The sequence below is a fragment of the Pneumocystis murina genome, assembly GCF_000349005.2.
Source record: "Pneumocystis murina B123 chromosome Unknown supercont1.15, whole genome shotgun sequence".
Lineage (NCBI taxonomy): Eukaryota > Fungi > Ascomycota > Pneumocystomycetes > Pneumocystales > Pneumocystaceae > Pneumocystis > Pneumocystis murina.
Window position 1 is genome coordinate 132,155 of NW_017802373.1, and position 20,515 is coordinate 152,669.

Below are 20,515 nucleotides of genomic sequence, written 5' to 3' on the forward strand. Positions count from 1 at the left end.
TTTTTAAAGATTTCTATTCCGATATTTATCGTTTTTTGATTTATATTGTTCTACAACCGCACCAGAAGGCTCATATTTTGCAAAATCTGAAATATTATCATCAACTATAAAAGGCCCTTTAGAAAATTCGGGAGGAATTTTAGCATTTTTAGCAGGATCTGCTGTATATCGCGGAGCACTTGATGGAATATAATCATATTCATCTTTATTCTTAAAAATAGGATTTGAAATAGCTCTTGAAGGAAATTCTGAATATGGTCCTCCACCTAATCCTCTTACAACAGGTTTTCGAGCAAAAATAATTCTAAGAAGACCCAAAACAAATATTAATATCCAAGCGGACACCAATACAAAAGATATTTTAGCTTCAAAAATTATAGATTTTTCATAACCAGCAATTAAAGTATTCAAAATTGAATAAAATTTCTGATTTAAACTCTTAGCAGCACTTACAAAATCTGTATGAGATGTAGAATTTTCAACAAAAGAAGTTAAAATATTATTTGGAATAATTGGTGATGATATACGAGCATTTTGATGTATCCATGTTAGTCCTATAAATAATTAGCAAAACATTAAAATAATAATAATATAAAAACCTTTCTCTATTCCTCTAAGTTTTATAAAAAGCATGCAATCTAAAACACCAAGAATAGGCTATATAATCAATTAACAAAAAATATATAATATTAAAAACATACTTGATATAAAACTGTACCTCCAAATATTTTCTTAAAGCTATCTGTTGTAGTCTCCATAAAAACATTTAAAGTATTATTTATAGACTGAGTACTTGCATAAACCCACCCAAAGATATGACTATTTAGATCAACAGCTGTTTGATTTAAAACATTATTCACATCATTTGACCACTTCAAAGACGCAGCTTGAAGTTTCTCAGAAACATTCAGCGGAACGTTTTCTTCTGGCGAGCTAAGTAAACTCTTTTTCATTATAGACAAAAGAATCATTTGAAGTCCACAACTTATAAACCCTAAAATCCCAAGAAATAGTACAAACAAAGATGATGGATGAAAAATATACGATATAAACCATCGTATTAAAATCTTATGATGTTGATTTCGAAAAGCAGAAGAAAATTTTAGACCTAACAATGTTGACCATGGATAGGCAACTGTAAGAATAAATTCTGTAGGATCAAATGTTTTAGTAATTGAAAAAATTGACCAAACCATAGCAGCTTTTGATTGCAATCTCTTCCAATTCCACCATTCTTTAATAGCAAAAGGAACTATAGCTAATATAGCCAATATTACTAAAACAAGCAAAATACTGTGAACAGCAGTGTAAATATCATTAGAAAGCCTTTTAAAAACTTTGTCAATATCCCCATTATCTGAATAAATTGCAAATTCATCAACAGAAGGCACAGGCAAAAGCGAAGAATCAAAAGAATAATTTGAAAGTGTATTATTAATAAGTTTCTAAAAATATAAACAACATTTACAACATAAAAAATAGTCTCACCCTTAATTCATAAAAAGGAATTGCAATTGAGCTCTTCACTGTATTTTTTAAAGGCTCTAAGGAAATTCTATCTCCAAGCTTTCTTAACTCATCATCATAATTATTCGGAATACTAAAATTAGAAATTTTTTCTTCAATTGGGATAGATAGAGTAGGAACTTTAATATTTTTTCCTAAAATCTTTGCTGTTTTTTCAATAGTATTTAAAATAGAAGCGATTCCTTTATTTATTTCTTGGATTCCAGCAAGAATATCTTTTTCAATAGACTTAAGTACTTTATTAACAAACTTTGAGATTTTTTCCACAACATCTGCTATAATCTTTATCCCGCCTTGAATAGAGAGCTCTAAAAGACATGTCCAAGTATCTATTAAAATTTAATAATATAAAAATATCAATAAAAATAATTTACGTATAATCATTTCAATGAAAAACAAAATAATATGTTGTACACCCAAGATAATAAGTATTAAAGTTTTATTTAAAGCCCTAACACTATTCTCAATACCAAGTGCAATCACTTTATTTGTTCCTATTGCTGTTGAACGAGGCATAAGTACTAAAGAATTGGCAGTATACTGTATAATAGTATACGCATCATGCATTTTCTCTTCAGCATTGACCATATCTTTTTTAAAAGAAATTAAAAAGAAAAGGAGCCGAACAAAAAGAATAATTAAAGCAATTGTCCATTTATTAACCCAAATAAGTGACAATCTAGCAGGCAATAAAAGATAAGGAACATTTTTATCCGGAGGAACATAATTCATTTGATATGTATGATAATTCATATTGTCATTATGATTTTTTTCCCATGATTCATAGCCTGTTTTTTCATAAACAAGTGGTGGAGCCTTAGGAAATGATTGCGATGAATATTGAGCCGGGCTTCGACAAGAGCCTTTACAATTATTATCCCTGCAATTTAAACTATGAACAAAAGTATGTGTCGCCTGCGACATAAATATTAAGAGATCAATTACACTGATTCAATTCTGGTACATTATAAAGAATTCATAGAATCTAGAAAAAAAACATAAAATATTTCAAATTAACAAAGAGGTTCATACCTTTTAGACAACTCTTTATTATCTACTTATTAATATAGAGTCTTGTCTCGATATGGTTAAATCAATTTCATTAGTTCTAATATCTTAAAAACATTAGAAAGAAAAGGAAAATAGACATGTTTAGATTAATCTTGTTCTGTTCTAAGTTATACATAATAAAGATCTTAATAATGAAATGTTACCTTTTCTTTTTTATATTTATAAACGCTATGATATCTTTTTTTAAAAAATCATCAAAAAAAAAAAGAAAAAATGAGCTTTCCATTCATTCTTTATAGCCAATACCTAATAATGGAATAGGAAAAGTTATACAATCCTTTCTTCTTTTTTAAAAAAAAGTTTTTCTAAAGAAACGTCAACAGAAAAAAATATAGAATCATCCAATATTAAAATATTTGTATGAATTGACCAATAATAAAAGAAAAACAAAAGCGTTTTCATATAAAACAGCATTGAGATAAAAGTACTGTTTTTTTTTAAAAATAAAAATTATAAAAAAATTAAAAGAATGCCTTATCAGAATTAGTATTTTATATCCCGTTAATAAACAGCCAATGAACAAGTTTATGCTTGACAGGGTGCTATATGTTTTTTTTTTTCCATAAAATTGACAAAATAGATATTTTGAAAGTTTGAAATCATGATTAGCAACAACCACAAACCTTTTATTCATTAATATATTATTAAATAAAATCGTTAAATTGAAGAGCATTCTTCAAAGCTATATAATATCTAATTATAACTTTGTAAAATATTGAAACCATTTAATATTTCGAATTATGTAAAGAACATAATAACCCTATAAAGAATAGTTTTTTTCCATAAAATTTGAAATATAAACAGTAGTCCTAATATGTAGAACCGAGTTTTTTTATAATGTTTGATATATCACTAGAAAAATACTTAAAAAATCCTATAGAAATAATTTTATCATTTTAATTGAAAAAAAATTCAATTATTTAATCCTTAAAACAATAAAAATTTAAATTCAGCCCCTGTTAAAAAAAGCAATTAATTCGTGGATCATTCTTTAGTATATAGATAAAACTTAAGTAAATTTGGATTATGGAAATATATTTAGTGTTATTTTAGTTAAGTACAAAATGTACAAAAAAAACAAACAACTAGAACATATTTCCACAACCATCTTATGAAAATATTCAGCCTCATTAAGCCCAAGTATCTCAAAAAAGCATTGAATTAAAAGCTTCATATATCCAAATATAATCCATAATCAAAATATAAGTCCAAATACATTAGAAAAAACAAATACCCAACTTAGAAAAAATAAAGAAATACTCAAATATCAATATTAAGCAAATTTTAAAATAACTATAAGCATTAATTATTTCATTTAAGAAATATATAACAACAAAAATGAAAAATACCTAAAAAAAAATAAAAAAATAGATAAAAAACAAAACAAAACATTCAAATGCCATTTCCCTTTATTAAAATTAACCCTTTTTTTCCCTAAAAAATAAACCTTACTAAAAAAATCATGTTTTTGACTGAATCAAACGAAGACATGAAATACTACATGCACGCATAGGAACAACTGAACCAATTACATTATATATTCCCACTCCACCACACAAAGAACATAATCTTTGCGAAAAACTTGGTACACTTCCCTTTTGCGCCTCAAAATATGTTGAAACATTAATATCAAGCCATTTCTTCGGAATAGCAAATACAGTCCCTTCCTTTCTATCAATCCATCGTGACATAATTGGTGATGACACCTTTGGTACATTTTTTTCTTCTTCCGAAGCTCCTTCATCATCCACCTTAATCCTTTTATATTTATGCATCACCTGCTTACTGAGAAGCTTATTAATAGTTCCCATCTTCATATTTTAACCTTCTATTGTCTTTTTTAATAGTTTATATACCTTTTCTTCCTCCAACTTCTGTTCTGAAAGATTTTTTCTGCGACGAGCAAGTTCATTCCTTTTTAACGCTAATTCCTCTTCAGTAAGGTTCTGATGACGCCTTTTTATAGCTAATTATCATTCTCCTTCAGTATAAAACCCTTTTTATCCAAAAAACTTACTTTCCGGCAACTGTACAAGATCATTTGTTTCTACTGCATCTTCATCTATTCTTGCTCTTTGACGTTTTGTAAGCCTTGTTAATTCCCCTACTTTTTCTTTTAATTCTCTTGATCTCTCAATATATTCTTCTGAATCATCAGTATCTAAAGATTCTTCTAATACTGTTTCTTCAAAATCATTAGATGAACTAAGTTCATCTAATTCACTCTCTGATATACTTTCTATCGCTTCAATTCTACGTCTCCTACTTCTTTTTCCTGTCATACAACGGGATGGAACACGAATTGTAATACGTAAAGACTTTTCTTGTTCCATATCTTTAGATTTAACCAGTATTTTATCAGACGCCTGTTTTCTTGACTGATCAATTAATTCTTCAGATTCACTTATATCGGCTGAAGATGTAGATTTCATTTTTTTATTTATAAGTTTTGAAAAAATAAAGGTTTTTATTTAAGGCTTAAAGGTTCTTTCTAATAAAAATGGAATTATCCTGTTAAATATGTAATAAAAGTTAATATTTATATAATACTATTGTATTATATAAATAAAAGATGCAGAAAAAAAAGAATAAAAATAACTATAAAATTAAATGACAAGCAATTATTTAAAGATGGATCAGAAAATATTAAAAGTCGATTGATGAAAAAAAAGAGTTAAAAAACAATATTGATGAATCGGGATGGATATATCGTGATTGTAAATAAATGCCTATATTCCTATATACCTCGTACAAGTGATTGATAATTTGGTGAAGCGTTTTCGTATATCTTTAAAAAATATTCTGCTTGATTCTTAACAAGAAATCTAGAGTGAAAATTAAAAGATGAATGAAAATATTAGTAATAGTACTTTAAAAAGTCTTTGATATAATTCTTTAATATTTGTATACTCTGATAATCCATATTTGTATGTGCAATTAATTCAGGAAGGGTTACTATTAATAAATAAGTTGTTTTAATAGATGCATTTAATAAATAAAATACCGAATAATCGAAGCAAATGTTCTGCACCATAAATATCACTCATTTCTTTATTTTTAGCGGTTTTCCGTATATCTGAATATTGTTGTCTTTCAAAGCGGTATAATAAAATATTACCCAAACATCGATCAAAGTACAACTTAATACCCGATACGACTTCCTCAAATATATCGGTATCCAAGTCAGTAAACCGTTTTTTTTGAAATGCTAAAATAGAGTTTTTATAATTTTGTAAAATTTCAGTTACAGTTGGAGATCGTGGCAATGAAACAAGCTATTACAGGAATCAATTGATGTTTAACAGCTCCAGTTCCAATAATTACTTGTTGATTCTTTGTTATATTTTCCCAATCATCAACAAGCTGTGCTTTTAATGTATCAGGAATTGGAATATTAATTTCCGGTTTAGCAGTAAAATCCTCTTCCTTTAAAAGATAAACTATATTCCTCAGCATCTTTACTGGACAAACCTTCTCTAGATCAGTATCTCTTGAGCGTTTCTGGCCTCGTGGATGAGGCGGTCCCCCTTCCGTCAACTCGCTAGATCTTCCTGAGCCTCTTCGTCCAGTTTTCTTTTGCGCAGCAAGTGCAGCCATCTGTAACTCCTTCTGCGTAGCCAAATTCTCTTCTGTCCACTTCAACGCACGATCTTCTGGTACCCATTCATCCCATCTAAGCCTTTTAAATATTTTAAATATTAAAAAATGATCAAACGTTGATTTCCAGCCCTTATAATGGACACGCAAATGAGGCTCTTTTTCAGCATTTTCACCTGCATCCTCCGGCTCTCTTAGTTCTGCACTGAGAACCTAATTTATATCAAAAAAACATAATTTTTTAAAGATTTTCAAAAAATACTTTAGCTTCATAAAGCAAAGGCCCATGAAAACTATTAATATTAGACTATAAAAAGAAGAATAGAGATCATAAAAATACCATAAAACTCTTTCATCTGGCTTAAACGCACTTACCATAATGTTTAGTAAAAGTTTAACCCGGGAGCGGTTTCGACGAAGCTTAAAGATTCAATTTATAAATGATAAGTGCTGAATAATTTATTTGTAGAAAAATACATGAAAACCATAAGAGAAAGAGCTATTATGTAGTCTTTTTTTATCTGATATTTTTTTCTTTCTTTCCTTTTTGAAAAATCAAATTTATTCCTTTTGAAAAAAACAAGATATTTGTATAAAAAAAGATCATAAAGTGCCCCGAAAAAGAATTAAAGATCCGTTGATATGCTAACGAATACGAAGTGGCTTGAGAATGGAATAATGAATACGCTCTAATTCTTTAAAATGATTAATTTCAATATTTTGTAATAAAAGATCATCTTGTTGAATATTATTTAGCCCATAAGAAGGCATTTGAAGCGTGCAATGAACTAATGGAGTTGTCTATAAATATTTAACTAAAAAAAAAAAAACGATAAAACTTACAGTAGAATTGCAAACAGGTCTTCGAAAAGTAAAATCATTAATAGAAACTAATGAATCCCTTTTAGCACACAAAGAAACATATTCCTCTTGTTGTTTAAAATGTTTATAACGAGGTCTTTTAGTCTCTGACATCCATCCATTTTGTTTTTTGAAAGATAATTTAATAACACTTGTTTTAGATGAAAACATCCTAAGAGACTTTACAAATATTAATATAGTAAAAATAAAAACATCATAAATAATACTTTAAGTAAAAATCTAATTTCCGAAGTCCTTTTTTCCCTCTTTTTTGAGATTTCGTCATTTGTTTTAAATAATGGTTCAGATAACCATGAATTATCCAAAATCATTTTATTAGTAGATAAAAGTTTAATTTCTTCCTTTAAATATGAAATGGAGTTATTGAAAAGTTCAATCTTAAAATGTAAGTTATTTTTTTTAAAAATATAATCAATACTTCATTAGAAAATTCCTGTATTCTATTTTGAAATATTCGACTATTAATAATACTTTCTTCCAGAGAATTAATGTCAGAAACATTTTTAGTAGTTTGAAAATTATTTATAATCTTTTCCATAGATTTAGTCTTCTCATTAAGAGTTTTTATAGTTTCATTGGATTGTTTTTCTTTTAATACAGCATCATTTAAAGATTTTTCAAGTATTTTTATAGTTTCTGAATGTCGTTTCAAATCAGCAGTTCTTTTGTTCAAAAGTTCAGTTTTAATATTGACTTCCTCTATTACTTTATCCTTTTATTTTATTTAATTTTTAAAAGCTTAAAAAAGTATAATCTCTACCTTAAGTCGTATATCAATAATATATTGATTAATTCTATCTTGAAGAATATTAAGCTTTTTTTCCGTGTCATTATTTTTCTGTAAGATAGATTTGATTTCATTTGAATGTAATATCCAAGGAGCAATATTTTGAGAAACTATTAAGTTAGAAATATATTCACAAATCAAAAACATTATCTTACTTTGAAATGTGTTTTCTGAATAATTAATATTCTTCTCCAATTTTAACAAAATAAAAGTAAAAGAAGCTATTTTTTCAGAAATATTATCAAGATTTAAATCTAATAATACATCTTTTTCAGAAAAACATACTCCAATACCCTCTAAATATTTGTTTAATAATCCATTAAAATACACCAGATTCTATAGCAAAATTTATAGATATAATTAATATTTATATATACATACTTTTTTCATTGCATCATAAAGGAAATTTGCCATATTCCTAAGATCAAAAAATTCAGAAACAATGGTTTCTTTTAAAGATAATGAATTCTCCTTCATAGAATCCATTATTTTAAAAAACTTACTTATGAAAATTTTAAAATAAAATAAAATAAAAAAAAAAACTTACTTTATTATAATTATAATCTTTTCAGCTTGGGAAGAAAACGTCTCTAATTTTTCAATTAATACTAAAATAGATGTAGTGTTTCCCCCCATTATTTGTTTCATATAATCAGATTCAAGTAAATTTCGAAGTATTGATTCTTCTTTTAAAAAGTTCTCAATATAACTAAGGGAAAAAAACAACTCGGATTCAATTTTTGATATCGATTCTCCATCATACGGTTTTATATATACATCAGACAAACTATTAAATAATAAAACAGCCCTATATATTTATTATTAAACATATTACTATACATATATGTATGCTATCTTACTCTTCTAAAACCCCAAGAAACTTTTTTTCATAATATTCATTCTTTTTTAAAATATTTATTTCTGTATCTAAAATATTTTCCAAAATATCCAACTTAGAAAATGAAGACGAAATTTCACCAAAGTCTAATAAGGTACATATATTCATAAAATAAGTAAAACGCCTAGCAATCGTACTTAAAAATACTAAATTTTTATTTATTTCCATCGCTTCTAATAGAAAATCAATTTCTAATATATTGTTAATAGATATGTTGTATAATATTTTTTCTTTAATAATATCATGTAAAAGAACGGATTTCATAGCAATTCTTCTACATTTAAAATATACCATGATTGAACTATTTTCGGAAGAATATGAGTCTGGAAGGAAAAACTATACATCATTTAATAAGTTATAAGCAAAAACCAAATATTTACTTGCGTAATTTCAAATTTTTCAACCGCTTCTAGACCTTCAAGTCTTTTAAGTTCATATTCTATTTTTGTAGCTTGTGATTTAACTGAAGAAGATTTTAATTTTAAATTTAAGTCCATAATTTCCTTAGATCTAATACTCAATTCTGTACTTTCCATTTTTGCATTTTGATTTTCAAGTCTCAAATTCTCAAGATCACTAATTCGTAAAAGTTTGATTCATATATACAAAAGAGAAAATACCGCTGTAAATTTCCCACTAACTCCCTAAATTTTAGAATAACTAGTTCATATTCAGAATTCACTTCTTTCAATTGTGTTATTTTATTCATATTTTCAATCAAAATAGAATCTTTATATTCTAATTCTTCTCTCATCTGTCTTTCGTTTTCTAAATGATTTTCTTCTAATTCATCGTTAAGTTCTTTTAAAGATTCTAAGTCTTGAATGGTTATATTCATTTGTTCTATTTTTTCTTTCAAATAAAGATTCTTTTCAGTCAACTCTTCCAACATTTCTTCTGCTGTCAAACTAATATCTACTTGTTGTCTAAGATCATCAACCAAATTTTCTGTTTCTTGAAGTTTCTCTTTTAAAGATTCATATTGTACTAAAATGTTAAAAAAATGAAACAAAACAAATTCGTACCTTTATATTTTTTAAGGCTCTCAATTTCTAATTGATGATGTTTAATCGTGTTTTTGAGTTCTACTTCTTGATTATTCGTCATAGTATGCAATCTTAAACATTAAAAAAATTATGTATAAACTAAAACTTACTTGATAAGTGCTTCTTTTAAAACCTTATTCTGTTCTTCTAAATCCTTTTCATCTAATTCATCTTGTTCTTTTTTTGAAATATCTTCAGATCTTTTATCTACACTGTTTTGTATTTCATTTTTAAGCGCGTTTAATTCAGATTCCAATATATCCGCCCTTTGTTCTGCTATCTCTTTATCAAGTGTAGTTACTTCCAATATTTCTGAAACCTCAATAAATTTCATTTCAAATTCTGCTTTTTCATTTTCCATATTTCTTAAGGATAATTTCAAATCTCGTATTTCATTTTGCAGAGATAAAATTTTATCTAGAACCATTATTCATTCTATAATCATATAACTTATAAAAACAATACTTTGGAGTCTATTTTTAGCCTTTTCCAAAGATTCTTTTTCCTGTAACTGTTCCTCTAACAATTTTAACTTATTTCTATCTTCTATCCTTTTTTTTTCCAAAACTTTCAACTCCTTCTTCAATTCATCTATTAAAACTGTATCATTTGACTAAATATTAATCATTCTTTATATACAAAACAAAATAATACTTCAAATTTTCCATAAGAATCCTCGAAAGACACTTTTGACTCTTCAAAACATAATCTTCCGCCAAAAACACCTTTTTCACATTCAATTCTCTCTTCTTTTTCACTTTGTATATCATTTTCTTCCTTTTCTTGAAATATCTTAGATCTTACAGGCGACTTACATACTGAACTTTCCATTCGTAATACTTCCGGTGATTTTTCACACATATATCTACTTTTTTTCCCTTTACAAGGAGAAATAGACTCATCGAATGATGCTTTTGTGTTTAATATTTTTTGCTGCCCTACCGATGACTGTATATATGGTATTCGAGAAACCGACCCCATACTTCGAAATGACTGAAAAACTGATCTTTTCGATGGAGATAATGAACTACTTCGTCCAGATTCATCATTTACCTTAATCTCGTTTATCATCCATCAACATTTTAACATTTTTTTTTACATCTTCCAATAACTCCTCTTCTTTTAACTCTACTTTCTTCACTGCTGATATCCGAACAAAAACACCATAGTTTTCTTTACATTCAAAATATTGTTTACCCTTAACCGATCCATTATTTTTTCCTGTAGGCATATCCAATTCTACTCCCACCCATTCTCCCGTTGAAAAATCCGTCCGTCCTATAAATCGTACTGTTCCTAATGTTTTTCCAACAAAAACTCTGTCATTTAATGAAATCATTTCACTAGAACTCCTAAAAATATACGTTTTTTTTTGGTTCAAAAAAACTCATTAAAACTCATTTAAAGCTATAATTTTGTTTAAACGTTGCATCAAGTCGATAGACTGGTTGTCTTAGCAACGAGAGTGTAAATGAGTCATCTTTTTTTTATGAATTATGTAGTTCTAAAAGCACAATAATGTAAGATTTTATGTAAAAAAACCAGAATATTTTTTCATTAATAAAATTCATATATTTTTTTAAGATATAGTGCATAAACAGGTTGCTAGAGCAACCAGCAACCTGCTAACCGCAAAAAAGTAAAGAAACTTATATTTCTTGAATTTCCCTTAATATTTGACATGTTCATGTTGAAAAGGCTTTTTGGAAAGATTTTGGGGATGATTTATTATATATTTCTTTTTTTTTCCGAGTTTAAATAACCGTATTTTTAGGGAATCCAGAAAGTTTTGATATTGCGCAGATTCCAGTAGGACAACTTTATCTTGTACGACCATCGTCTCCCAAAGGACGTAGAGAATGCATGTATGTATTATAAAGAATGAATGTAAATGGAAATATCTGATTCTTATTGAAAAAAAGCTATAAAGATGCAGCAGCAAACATAAAACGAACGTTCACAGAATTTCATTATCAATTAGTTATACAAAGGGCCTATGAAGAAGGAGAAGAACAAATTCTTAATGAGGATGAGCAAGAGGATGGTATATTTTTTTTTTGGAAAAAAGTGATTTATCTAAGATTTGTGGAAGAAAAAAGTTTTTTATTGGATGAATCTCTAAAATTCCACTCTTTTGTTCGAGAAAATTGCGTGGTTTATGCATGGAGTGATTTATCTGGGGTTTTTCTAAGTTTTTTATAATATTTATGCCTTATTTATATAAGGATGAACAAGATTTGTATGAATTTGTTTGCGATTCAACTATTCAATCAAATATTCTACACATGTTTGAAGAAGTTGCTTTACGATGTATGTTTGAGAGGAAATATCGAAGGTCACATGAAGAAGCTACGAATGAAGATTTAAGTCAATTTTTGTAAGTGATTTATAAAGAAGATATTTTTTAATATAGTTAAAAAGAACATCAAAGTCAACATTCTCTTCTTTTCGAAATCCATCATTAGTACAAAGCCCATTGGTTTCATCGAAAGTTAAGGGTGATCAAGAAACATGTCATCTTAAAGACAAGACGCAAGAACCAGTGGATAATTCAATAAAAATTATGGTACAGGTGTCTGCCGAGTTACATTTATTTGATGCAGCAGATAATGTCTTCATACTACAGGATAGTAATGTTGTAGCGACTGTTTCAGAAATAGATACATGGGAATGTAATGTTGAAATATCTTTAAAACAAATTTTTTAATAACCATAGATTGGTTGGAAATAAAAAGTTCAGAAAGAACATGGCTTGGTCAGCCTATTCATCCTGATATTAACCCAGTGTTTAACTATGTATGTAATATTGCTTAAGAATTACTATGTTAATTTTTTTAGGAACATCTTTCATTTATTTGGTTTAGATTATTATTTTTCAATTAAATTGTTAATTATTCTAGGAATTATTGTGATGACAGATCACAAATATATTCATGGTTACTCCGATTTAGTAACATTGAAGTTGAAGAAAGATTTCAAGAGGGATTTATGATAGCCTTATGGGAAATGTTAAATCAACAAAAATGGATCAAAATAAAAGATGACGACAAAGAATACATTATTGATGTTTTCCATCAAGATGTTAAAATGGAAGACGTAAATAATGATAATACTGAAGAAGATGATGAAGAGGATATAGATAGTGATAGTGATTTATCTTTTTATAAAATATTCCATTAAAATTAATTTTATATAGCTAATGATATCCCTGAAGATCAGGAGAATGAATTTTCATCTATGAGCGAGGACAACAAAGGAGAAAATAGCCAGCTAGCCGTAGGATATAAGCATGATAGATCATTTGTTGTGCGTGGCGATAAAATAGGCGTTTTTCGTCATATGGACGATGACCGACTAGAATTTGTAGCTGCTATTAACAAAGTTCAAACACCAAAGGGAAAACAATTTCAACCATCTAGGGTATATTTAATGGAAATAAGTATTTTATAATTTATTAATTTATAGATTATGCTCCACAATGAAGATTCTGAAATTATATTACAAAATCCTAATGAACCTCATAATTTATATCAAATGGATCTTGAATATGGAAAGGTTGTTGATGAATGGAAAATCGATGATGACATTTCAGTATTAAATTTTACACCAGAAAGTAAATTTGCCCAAATGACTACAGAAAAAACACTTATAGGCATTTCACACAATTCGCTATTTAGAATTGATCCTAGACTACCTAAAAATAAAATCGTTAAGAGTGAACATAAACAATATGCTACTAAAAATGATTTTACTGTTGCAGCTACTACTGAAAAAGGCTATATAGCAGTTGCATCTAATAAAGGAGATATAAGGTTATTTGATAGAATTGGCGTTAATGCTAAGGTAGATATTTGTTAAGGTATTTGTTTATCTAATTTTTAAAGACTGCACTACCAGCTCTCGGCGAGCCTATAATTGGAATTGATATCTCCGCAGATGGAAAATGGGTTTTAGCTACATGTAAAAGTTATATTTTACTTATTGATTGCACAATAAAAGAAGGAAAAAATCAAGGGAAACTCGGTTTTGAAAAGAGTTTTGAAAAAGAAACTAAACCAAAACCAAAAAGACTGCAACTAAAGTAATTACTTTTATTATTTTAATATCTTTGTAATAATAATGAAATATAGTCCAGTACATGTCGCAATGATGCAAGGACAAATTAATTTTACCCCAGCCAAATTTAATACAGGAATGGGTGTTGAAGAAAAGACTATTGTTACAAGTAGTGGTCCGTATGTTATATCATGGGAGCTTTCAAAAGTGGTGAAAGGTGAAACAGGAAAATATAAAATAAGACAATATACAGATGAAGTATACTTTTATTATTCTTTAAAATTTAATTATTCATGTTTTTAAAAGGTTAAAGCCGATAATTTTAAATTTGGGACAGATCAGAATGTGATTGTTGCTCTTCCACATGATGGTAATTTTTCTTTTACTCATTGCATAATTTAATTATATTAGTATCTATGGTAAATAAATACACTTTCAAAAAACCTAGTCGAAAATCACTTTTACGAACTCCTATAAAAGATTTGCAATCTCGTTCTAGTATTGTCAATTCTCCATACTAGTTATTTTTCACAATTAATTATTTTATATAAATATAAAATAATTTTTTATAAATATAACATTCATTTTTAAAATTGTACTATATACTTCACTCAAAATAGAAAAAAAATTAAAAATAACTTAAAAAACCAAATAATTTTCTAAAATCTCATATACAACAATATTATTCAAATTTATAAAAAATAAATATAATATTTTAAAATTACAATAAAGATCATTCAATCGAACATAAATACTCCAAGTATAATAAAACAAAATAACTAAGATTATTATAATTCTATTATTACTATAATTACCATAGACATCTATTTTTCTTTAAAATAACCTCAATATTATTTTCCATAATATTTATTAAAACAAACATTTATAAAATATTTACTGTAATAACAATTTTATTAAAAAAAACATTAAAAACAATTTTTCATTCTAAAATACAAAATTTCTTAACTAATTAAAGATTCATTAAGATTTTCAATAATTTTTAACATATTTTTATAAATCAAAAGCTTTTTGATTTATAAAAATATCAAAAATATTATGAAAAAAAAAAACAAAATTTAGATAAACAAATAAGTAATTTAAGGACAATTTCAGCATATTTTTAAGAATTAACCTCTTAAAAAATATATAAAAACTAATATCGAAATTACCAGTTTATATATATATGAAACGTCTAAATAGGATATTTCACATAGAATAGTAAAAAATATACAGAAAAATACCTTATAAAAGAATATTTTATATAAATATAGGACTAAAATCAATATAAAAGGATTTTTCAAGCCTTTTTAACATGTTAAATTGCTATTATAATGTTCTTGGCGTTGATCAAAGGGCTTCTTTGGATGATATTAAAAAAGCATACAAGTAAGACAACATATATTGAGATATTACTTCTAGAACTACATGATTTTCTATTTTCTCTGTTTTTTTTGGACACTATTAACGTTTTTTTTTAGACGTCTTGCTTTGATTTATCATCCAGACAAAAATAATAATAGTCAAGAGGTTTTATGAGCAGAAAAGTATTAGATATTATCTTAGGATATATAGGCAACAGAAAAATTTTCTTTAATTCAAGCAGCTTATGAAGTTTTGTCAGATGAATCAGAAAGAAGATGGTATGATACACACCGAAAGGAAATTCTTGTTCAAAACAATAAGACTAGTTCTTCAAGGAGTTCATTCACTGCTATAAGAGTAGAGGTACATATTTCATCTTTTTTTTTTATTTTTTTATGTAAAATCAAGGAATTAATGAGCTTTTTTAATCCTACTATTTCAAAAAAAATGGATGATTCAAGTGAAGTACAAGAATAACAGAAGATATCTCATTATTTGATAAAATATAGGGTTTTTATACAAAGATAAGAAATTTATTTGAAAGACTAGCATCAGAAGAGCTAGCATATGCAAATGAACAAGTTAATAATATAGAAAAATTGCCATCTTTTGGAAACGGAAAATCCCCATATATTCCAACTGTTAAAGAGTTTTATGAGAAATGGTCATGCTTTTCTACTTTAAAATCATTTTCATGGGTTGATCAATACAAATATAAAAATTCTGAAAGAAAAGCAAAACGTATTATGGAAAAAGAAAACAACAAACTAAGAAAGATTGCAATAAAAGAATTCAATGATGCCGTAAAGGTATTTCAGATATAAAAATTTATTCAGAATATTAATTTATTTAGTCTTTAGTTAATTTTATAAAAAAGCGTGATATAAGAGTTAAAATTGAAAAAGTATCAGAGACAGATCGTCAGGCATCTCTTCTTGCTTCTTCCAAAGCGCAGGCGGAAAAAGATAGGGCACTATTTCATGCCAGTCTTGGTGTTTATGACGAACAAGAATGGACAAAAATAAATACTAATATAGAGGAAGAACAAGAAGAAAAAGAAGAAAAAATATTTGAATGTATTATATGTAAAAAGTCATTTAAGAGTGAGAAGTAAGTTGTTATTTTTTTTTTGAACTTTAATTTATATATATAGACAATTCATAGAACATGAAAAAACCAAAAAGCATATTAGATCTGTAAATATTTTTAAAAAAATATTAAAGAAGGAATCTGAAAAATTAAATATTAACATTTTAGAGAAAGAACCAGAATCATCAGATAGTGTTGAGGAATATTTTACAGGTGATGATAATTTTGAAACATATCAAGAACAGGATTTAAATAACCTAAAACAAGAAAATTACAACAAAGAACACAGTTCTATTGATGATGAGCAATCATTGCAATTTTCAGATGAAGAATCAGATATAAAATATAATTCAGAAACGAGTTTTATGGAAGTACAAGATTATAAAGATAATTTAAGCAAAAATGTTGACTCTTTATCAAATATTTTGGATCAAAATTTAACAATTAAAAAAAAAGAAAATGATATAACTAAAAATAAATCTCCAAAAAACCCAAAAACAAAAGGAAAAAAAAACAAGAATTTAAATAATAATAATAATACATGTACATTTTGCTTCGAAAACTTTTCAAGTAGAAACAAATTATTCGATCATGTTAGACACTCTGGTCATGCTCAACCATTACCTCAACTAAAACGCAAAAAATAACATTTAATATTATAAAACATTAGTTTTAAAGTCTAAATATGAAATAATATTGTATATTTATTAAATGCATCTCTAAAGCAATGCGAAATGTATTATATGTTATAAAAACACTATCTAAGTCCCAATTTAGTCGTTTTAATCACAGCCATTACAGGCACTTCAATTCCTTTATTATCAGCTGCTCCTAATCCATTGCCTGCAATCCACCCTAGCTTTTCTAGCATCATTCTTCCTTTATTATCTTTATCTATTTCAGGTGCATCTTTACCAACAATATCACCATCATGGTATTTATATTTATGTCTATTCTTAGAAATTTTGCGATAATTATCTTCTGATTCAGAGCCTTTCATTCTAGAAACTTTAAAATTATATTGTTTATAATTAAGAATCTGTAAAATTCTAGCAACATGACGTTTCGAATAGTTATCATGAACTCGAGTAGTTTTATATAAAACTACATGCCGTAATTCCTTTTTCCCAGAAGATTTTGAAACAATGCCATAAGCATCAGCCAAAATATGAACTGTATTTATATTAAAATGTCACAATTACTATTTTAAAAAATACCCCATTTACGAGCATGGGAATCCATAGGAACAAGATCAAGACTATATCATTAAATAAATCAACAAAATTACTTAACGTACTCCATCAAATCACAATCAGACAAAAAACATAATATTATATCATTAACATGTAGAAGCAATTCTCTAAAAGTTCTTCCAACCATTTTATCTTTTTTATTTTCCCTTTCATCTTTCTTTAGATTTTCCAAGACAGAGACCTTTCCATAAGGTTTTTGATGCTTTTTTCTTCCTACATTTTTGCCTGAATTTTCTAAATTCTCTAAATTATTATTATAAAAAGAAAAATAATTATCATCTAAAAAAACAATTAAACCTAAAAAAAAAGAGCATCTCTTTAAACCTTCTAAATCGTAATTCTTTTTAAATCTTTTATTCAAATAAGACAATGATATTCTGTTGTTTTTCCAAACCCGACGGTCTGATCTTGGGATAGAACATGTATCAAATTCAAATCGATTATATATATCATATTTATTTTTTTCACTCAAATTACCGTCATCATGAATTACTACATCTTCTTCATCTAAAAATACTGAACTTAATTCATATTCTTTTAAAAGTTCATCATAATTTAAATATCCGCTAGCAGTTATATTCTATTTGTAAATGTAAAAAATACATAAAAATAAAACAAAGATAATCACCTCAATATAATCCAATTCTGCGTCATCTTCTTTAGTATACTTAACCTTATTTTTTAGCCCTTTTACTTTCCGAGAACCAGATAAAGATGGTTTTTGACTAGATTTAAAATTTATAAAGCCAAAATTCTTAATTAAATCACGTTCACATTTATCTTCTTCAGTTGCTTCATCATTTCCTTTTAAATCAATTTTCTTATAAAATATGTCTATAAAAAACCTGATGATTTATATTTGTTTTTATAGATACCGGATAGCTCTTTTTTTAATTCTTTACATCTCTTTCCAACAAAAAGTATTTCCTCCGGAAAATCATCTGGCTTTAAAGCACCTAAAGACTTAGAAGACAATTTATATGGCTTATTTTTTGTATCATTTAAAGTTAATACTGAAGACTCAAATAAACAAGGATAAAGACCATGTATAACATTCGTATCCGACAATACTGTTTTCTTCATTTTCTAGTCCTTTTCAAAGAGAATACTATATTTTTATAGATCTTTAATTATGTTTTTAATAAAATATATAAAATTTGTATTTTTCTCATAAAAATAGGTATTTTTTTCTAAAAAAAAAGATATATATATATAACCTAATATTTAATTAAAAATATTGACTTTAAATCCAATGAATCCTAAACAAATCATCCATTTTTAGTGTATTTTTTCTAAAATTATTTTATGCAATTTATCGAATTTTAGACCTTGGTTAAAAAATTAAGAAAATCATATCCTTTATTTAAAAAACAAATAATTGTGTCACATATCCAATAAAACATTAAAAAACAGAATTCAGGTCCAAAGTTTATCTATAAAAAACATTATATTACAAAATATAATATAACTCTAAAACTAAAAACTCAACTACAGAAATCCAATATTTTATCATATTATTTATAAAGAGATGATTAATAATTTCCGAATAAGCTAGTTATGATAAGATAGTATGATTCGCTAAAATCATAGATAATGCTTTTTTAAAAAATCAATATATTTTAAAGTTGAGTCTAATATTTAATAAGAATTTGTCCATTAAAAGCAGAATACTTTAGGATACTAAGTTAAAATCCTTTAAAAAACCAATATACAACTGTAATAAATAAGCCTTTATAAAAACAGGAATTCGACAAAAAAAACAAATGATTCAAATATCAAGATATCCTACCAACAAAGATAGAAACGCATATCATTTTGAAAGAATGAAAGCAAATGATATCTAAAGATTTTTAAAATATCTTAACTCTAGAAAAAAAAATATAATCAAAAATTATACATAAAAAACCCATAACTCTTAATCAATTCATACAGAGACATCAAAGGTCTTCTTATCTCATTCATATATTCATTATAATCGATTCTAAACTGAATATTCAAGAAAAAATTCAGCTTATTTTACCATTAAATACCATTAATTCATTCAAGCAATGACACAAAATGTGAAAGAGTTTTCAACGGCCCTAATCGATTAACCTGTGAAGCAACCATTAAAGCATACATGTCAGTCAAACTTTCGCCCATCTGATATAAATAAAAAACTAAATTAACAAAAAAATAAAATATACTTCAAGACATCTTAACGCTTTACGAGTAATCCCCAAATCATTTACTGGAGATAATGGTAGATTTGAGCGAGCCATATCCCGTAAAACGTACTCATCTGATCGAAGTGTAATAAATTCAAACCATTCCATTTTCAATATAGCTGGTGTAAATTGAACACAAAGATGTCCTTCAGCAACAACCTGAGAACCATTTGAATACCAATAAATAAGTTTTGCTTGAGGACATGCCACTACATAACCATGCGCAACTGTTATTTGCTCTTTTACTGCTCCCAAGACAAATTGCATCTGTGTAACTCCGTTTTCATGATTTGTCCATAAAAAAATAGGTAAAACAAGAGTAGATAATTCAAAAACACGAGACGTATGCTCCATTTGTGCATTCTGTGCTGCATACGGCGTAGGATATGTTGTCTGAGGCGAAACAAAAGATAATCTCATCATAGCGTAATCTGTAAAATATGAATGAACAAAAGCTTTCCATCCTGCCAAATCATATCTCTAAAACTACTTGTCATTTACAATATACAACCCTATTTAGTACCTTTTGTGTTGAGCTTAACCCATCAATAAACTGCAATAATAATAAAATAGCTACTCCAGGCTGTGCTGTTTCTGAACAACCAATAACACTATTTTCCGTAGGATAATTGTTATGACTACGACTCATCCTAACTCTTAATAATATTTTTAATAAATTTAATCAACTTTTCTTTAATATTTTTTAAAATTTTTAAAAAATCTAAACCCTTTTTCTTAAA

The 20,515-nt window shown here is 26.8% G+C and overlaps 9 protein-coding genes across 9 annotated transcripts; 2 read left to right on the forward strand and 7 right to left on the reverse strand.

The window, feature by feature from the left end:
• Positions 1-3: 3 nt before the first annotated feature.
• On the reverse strand, positions 4-2,486 carry PNEG_03049 (hypothetical protein; the record flags this gene model as incomplete). The annotated part of the gene is made up of 5 exons (XM_007876913.1): positions 1,902-2,486; positions 1,489-1,856; positions 702-1,445; positions 600-657; positions 4-554 (listed from the first exon to the last, which is right to left on the reverse strand). The coding sequence occupies exons 1-5, from the start codon at positions 2,449-2,451 to the stop codon at positions 4-6; spliced, it is 2,271 nt and encodes a 756-aa protein (XP_007875104.1). The 5' UTR covers positions 2,452-2,486.
• A 449-nt stretch (positions 2,487-2,935) lies between these two features.
• Positions 2,936-3,271, reverse strand: PNEG_03050 (hypothetical protein; the record flags this gene model as incomplete). The annotated part of the gene is made up of 1 exon (XM_007876914.1): positions 2,936-3,271. The coding sequence occupies one exon, from the start codon at positions 3,269-3,271 to the stop codon at positions 2,936-2,938; it is 336 nt and encodes a 111-aa protein (XP_007875105.1).
• A 542-nt stretch (positions 3,272-3,813) lies between these two features.
• Positions 3,814-5,030, reverse strand: PNEG_03051 (hypothetical protein; the record flags this gene model as incomplete). Its single annotated transcript, XM_007876915.1, has 4 exons — positions 3,814-3,891; positions 3,948-4,409; positions 4,455-4,564; positions 4,616-5,030. 3 exons carry the CDS (start codon positions 5,028-5,030, stop codon positions 4,059-4,061), a joined length of 876 nt encoding a protein of 291 aa, XP_007875106.1. The 3' UTR covers positions 3,814-3,891; positions 3,948-4,058.
• Positions 5,031-5,335: 305 nt separating this feature from the next.
• PNEG_03052 (hypothetical protein) lies at positions 5,336-6,573 on the reverse strand (the record flags this gene model as incomplete). The annotated part of the gene is made up of 8 exons (XM_007876916.1): positions 5,336-5,423; positions 5,469-5,553; positions 5,603-5,873; positions 5,923-6,024; positions 6,070-6,271; positions 6,314-6,408; positions 6,458-6,488; positions 6,536-6,573. 8 exons carry the CDS (start codon positions 6,571-6,573, stop codon positions 5,336-5,338), a joined length of 912 nt encoding a protein of 303 aa, XP_007875107.1.
• Positions 6,574-6,745: 172 nt separating this feature from the next.
• PNEG_03053 (hypothetical protein) lies at positions 6,746-11,194 on the reverse strand. Its single transcript, XM_007876918.1, has 16 exons — positions 10,908-11,194; positions 10,463-10,861; positions 10,274-10,421; positions 9,919-10,225; positions 9,788-9,879; positions 9,383-9,749; positions 9,143-9,338; positions 8,725-9,098; positions 8,412-8,672; positions 8,246-8,366; positions 8,020-8,200; positions 7,838-7,974; positions 7,496-7,789; positions 7,284-7,454; positions 7,039-7,236; positions 6,746-6,996 (listed from the first exon to the last, which is right to left on the reverse strand). Exons 1-16 carry the CDS (start codon positions 11,145-11,147, stop codon positions 6,841-6,843), a joined length of 3,642 nt encoding a protein of 1,213 aa, XP_007875109.1. The 5' UTR covers positions 11,148-11,194; the 3' UTR covers positions 6,746-6,840.
• An 85-nt stretch (positions 11,195-11,279) lies between these two features.
• On the forward strand, positions 11,280-14,385 carry PNEG_03054 (hypothetical protein; the record flags this gene model as incomplete). Its single annotated transcript, XM_007876919.1, has 15 exons — positions 11,280-11,306; positions 11,612-11,673; positions 11,731-11,852; positions 11,901-11,989; positions 12,034-12,185; positions 12,230-12,480; positions 12,525-12,604; positions 12,647-12,666; positions 12,709-12,956; positions 13,005-13,228; positions 13,274-13,651; positions 13,693-13,889; positions 13,939-14,122; positions 14,171-14,234; positions 14,276-14,385. 15 exons carry the CDS (start codon positions 11,280-11,282, stop codon positions 14,383-14,385), a joined length of 2,208 nt encoding a protein of 735 aa, XP_007875110.1.
• Positions 14,386-15,176: 791 nt separating this feature from the next.
• Positions 15,177-16,962, forward strand: PNEG_03055 (hypothetical protein; the record flags this gene model as incomplete). Its single annotated transcript, XM_007876920.1, has 7 exons — positions 15,177-15,250; positions 15,343-15,391; positions 15,437-15,589; positions 15,635-15,691; positions 15,736-16,035; positions 16,080-16,336; positions 16,380-16,962. The coding sequence occupies 7 exons, from the start codon at positions 15,177-15,179 to the stop codon at positions 16,960-16,962; spliced, it is 1,473 nt and encodes a 490-aa protein (XP_007875111.1).
• A 110-nt stretch (positions 16,963-17,072) lies between these two features.
• Positions 17,073-18,651, reverse strand: PNEG_03056 (hypothetical protein; the record flags this gene model as incomplete). Its single annotated transcript, XM_007876921.1, has 6 exons — positions 17,073-17,488; positions 17,533-17,573; positions 17,613-17,847; positions 17,893-18,148; positions 18,197-18,372; positions 18,414-18,651. 6 exons carry the CDS (start codon positions 18,649-18,651, stop codon positions 17,073-17,075), a joined length of 1,362 nt encoding a protein of 453 aa, XP_007875112.1.
• Positions 18,652-19,605: 954 nt separating this feature from the next.
• Positions 19,606-20,492, reverse strand: PNEG_03057 (hypothetical protein; the record flags this gene model as incomplete). The annotated part of the gene is made up of 3 exons (XM_007876922.1): positions 20,299-20,492; positions 19,755-20,255; positions 19,606-19,710 (listed from the first exon to the last, which is right to left on the reverse strand). Exons 1-3 carry the CDS (start codon positions 20,422-20,424, stop codon positions 19,606-19,608), a joined length of 732 nt encoding a protein of 243 aa, XP_007875113.1. The 5' UTR covers positions 20,425-20,492.
• Positions 20,493-20,515: the final 23 nt, after the last annotated feature.

Coding starts and splice junctions, on each gene's coding strand:
- PNEG_03053 (XM_007876918.1), bottom strand. CDS start 11,147: ATGATTTCATTAAATGACAGAGTTTTTGTTGGAAAAACATTAGGAACA. Junction 9,880..9,918: donor TTAAAAGAAGCACTTATCAA/GTAAGTTTTAGT, acceptor TTAATGTTTAAG/ATTGCATACTATGACGAATA. Junction 7,975..8,019: donor TTCAGAAAACACATTTCAAA/GTAAGATAATGT, acceptor CTAACTTAATAG/TTTCTCAAAATATTGCTCCT.